The 3,280-nt window shown below is 39.6% G+C and overlaps 1 protein-coding gene across 1 annotated transcript; it reads left to right on the forward strand.

The window, feature by feature from the left end:
* Positions 1-154: 154 nt before the first annotated feature.
* Positions 155-2,318, forward strand: CSUI_010407 (uncharacterized protein; the record flags this gene model as incomplete). Its single annotated transcript, XM_068070511.1, has 3 exons — positions 155-204; positions 492-658; positions 1,714-2,318. Coding segments are annotated over exons 2-3 (666 nt in total), but the record flags the coding sequence as incomplete, so codon positions are not given.
* Positions 2,319-3,280: the final 962 nt, after the last annotated feature.

The raw sequence follows: 3,280 nt of genomic DNA on the forward strand, positions 1-3,280 counted from the left end.
CGTAGTGCGAGTCAATTCTTCTTGTTTTTCTCTCTTTCTCCTTTCTATCTTCTTCTTCTCTTCCTTTTCTTTTTCTGTGCGTTTCTTTATCGCCATGCATGCGCGTGTGACTACAAGATCAGGTGGCGATCTCATCTATCTCTTCTCTAAAGGAAGCTCCTCCTCCTCCTCTTTTTCTTCTTCTATCCCAAGTGTCTCAAAATCGTACGGACCCGTCCACCATACATACACACACATAGATACACATATGCATCTCTATCTATCTCTATTTCTCTCTCTCTCACTCTCTCAGATATGAAAGGAGAAGTCGAAGAAAAAGAACAACTCTCTATCTATATATATATCTATATACATCTGTACGGACCTATATTATGATGAGTATGAGAATTCTCTCGATCTATCTATCTATCCATCGATCTCTCTATCTCTCTTTCTCCCCTTTCTTCATGCTTCTTTTTGTCTGCTTTCTTTGTCTATCGGGTGTCGTTTAGGCTTGAGAAAGAGAGAAGAAGAAGTTTGACGTTTCAGAGGACAAGAGAGTTTCGCGATATTTTCAATTCTTTAGGCCGATTTTGCGGAGGAGTTCTCAGCAGGAGGATGGCCCCTCTCATCACGGGCATCTGCTTCTGCCATTTTGCCTTTCTCTCGCCAAACAAATGTAGGCACGCAGACTCCACGAAACAAGACAAAAAGAAAGAAAGAAAGAAAGAAAGTTAGAAAGAAAAGAAGAAAAAGAAGAATGAGAGAGAAAAAGAGAGACTGGCGTGAAGACTATAGACACTCATACATATTTATATACAGATACACATACATATGTATAGATGGAGGGGTGTATAGATGTATTTATAGAGATGATCTTAGCGTAGAGACATGGTTCGGCAGAAACGACATCCTTTGCATGCAGGCGAACCTGAGACCGCTGACTGACTGACCGACTGAATGAATAAAGGGATGGATGAATTAGGTCCATGAGAAGAAACAGAAAAGAAGAATAAGGAGAAGAAGAAACCTCCTGTACATATCCATCTGTCGATAGGGGATAGGATTCCTTCGCGGCATTTACTAAATACAAGAAGAAGGGAAACTAGAAAGCGAAAAGGAGGGAGAAAGAGAGAGAAGGAAGGTAATTTAGCATATCTTTCTTTCTCTTTGGTACCTACACATTTCATAAGGCGGTATGTATGTGTTTTGGACTACTTCATTCATTGACGCAGTCAGTCTTCTTCTTCTTCTTTCCTTCATCTTGTTTAAGCGATTCTTCTCGAGCCATCCTATCCAGATGTCTCACCTCTCGTGTATCTATCTCAGCATTACAGAGATCTCCTTACATATACTGGGCTACACCTCTTCTACCTCTCTCTCTCTCTCTATATATATATATATATATGTATATAAATATACCACTTCACTAGGTCCGTATATAAGGCGATTGTTTTGTGAACCTATCTGTTTCTCTGGTTGATGGCCTAACATGTACACCGGTCTCTTTTCTTTCTTTTCTTCCTCTTTTCATATCGAGCGAAAGACCTTTCTTCTCTCCCCTTGTTCTCTCTTCTTCTTTTGTCTAGTTTAATCTTTTTTGCTCTCCAATCCCCTCCTATCTATTCCTTTTTATCTCTGTTTTCCTCTCTCTTCTTTCCTTTTCTCTTGAATCTCTTCTTTTCCTAAATCTTTCCCTCTATCTTCTCTTTCTTTCTGCGTTGTTCGTCTTAGCTCTTTTATCTTCATCTTCTTCTTCTTCAACCTCTGCTTCTACGACGCCTACGGGAATCGTCCTCTATTGTATCCCTGAAGAAGATACCCTATCTTTCTCTTCTTCTTCTTTCTCTTCTTTTTCTCCTATCTTGTCCTCGAAGACCTATCAACATCTTGGCGAAGCCGAAGTCGTAGAGGAAGAAACTAGAGACGCTCTGTTGAGAATCAACTATTCTCTGTCTTCTGCACTGGATTCTCATCAAGAGAAAGTTTCTCAAACTCTCTTAGAGAAGGAGAAGATCGACGAGAATGACGAAGAGAGAAAGAAAATCTCGAGCTCTCTTCTCACAAGGAATAAAGAGAAGGAGTTTCTGAGATCGTTTGAAAAAGAAAGAAAAGAAAAGCTCGTTCAACTCCTCAGAGAACGGACAGGTGTTCTAGAGACGTATCTTGAGGCAGATCACCAGAATAGGCTTACAGAGCAAGAAAGAAGAAGAAGAAGAAACGAAATAGATGATGAACAAGAAGAAGAAGGAGAAAGGTATCTAGCTTTTGGAGAGAGTCAAAGAAGAATCCAGCATCTCAAAAAGGCGGGATGGATGGTTCTTCCTATCTATCTTGATCTCGTATGTCTACAATCTCTCTCTCTTTCTTCTCCATATATAAGCCGATGATGTCTATGCAGATTTGCGTAGATATGTAGACAGGGATAGAGAGAGAGAGAAGGCAGGTGTAAGTGTGTGTGTAGGTGGAGGCGTATGAAGAGAAGTGTAGAGCTGTCTAGATGGGGTGTATATACATGTCGTTGAACTTGACTTTCTTTCGTCACTTTCAATCATTTGTTTGTCGAGTTCTTTCCTTGTGATGAGGTGTATATACACATAAAGAGAGAGCAATGCATGTATAGAGATGCAGACCACTTGTGCCTCTAGCTCGAGCGCCTCTATAGACGTTTTATCTGTCGTGGTGTGACAAGAAAAAAAAAACACTTCCAATGCCGTCGACGAGAAAGAGAAAATGCCCATTCTCTTTATATATGGATAGAAAACGTCTTCTTCTTCTTTCTGAGCACCCATCCAGGTGTATATACACTTCATTTGTATGAATAGATACGTCTCTCTCTCTATCTATATTGATACTACAAGCATAGATGTGAGCTATGTGTACCTGTATCTAAATGGGTGATACTATATATACGTGTGGAGAGATATAGAAGTTGTATTTAAAGTGATCGATGGGGTAGAGAGTGTATGGGAATGTCTCAGTTCATTCGAATGGAGAGAGAGAGAGAGAGAGTTGCCTACTGCTATATGCGGCGCTTCAAAACTGCTAGGTTTCTTTCTCTCTGGAGTTCTGCAAAATGATAAGAAACTTCTCCTTCTCACTTTCTTCTTCTTCTCCCCCCCATCTTTACTTAATGTATGGGGTGCTGTAGTATTGTAGAGACTCTGTATATATATATATAGTCTCTCTCTCTATATATATATATATTCTCTCTCTATATATATATATATATATACATATATATTCAGACCTAGATATCTGGGTATGTTTATGAATACACATACCCAGATATCTAGGTCTG

Source organism: Cystoisospora suis, assembly GCF_002600585.1.
Source record: "Cystoisospora suis strain Wien I chromosome Unknown contig_7342, whole genome shotgun sequence".
Taxonomy (NCBI): domain Eukaryota; phylum Apicomplexa; class Conoidasida; order Eucoccidiorida; family Sarcocystidae; genus Cystoisospora; species Cystoisospora suis.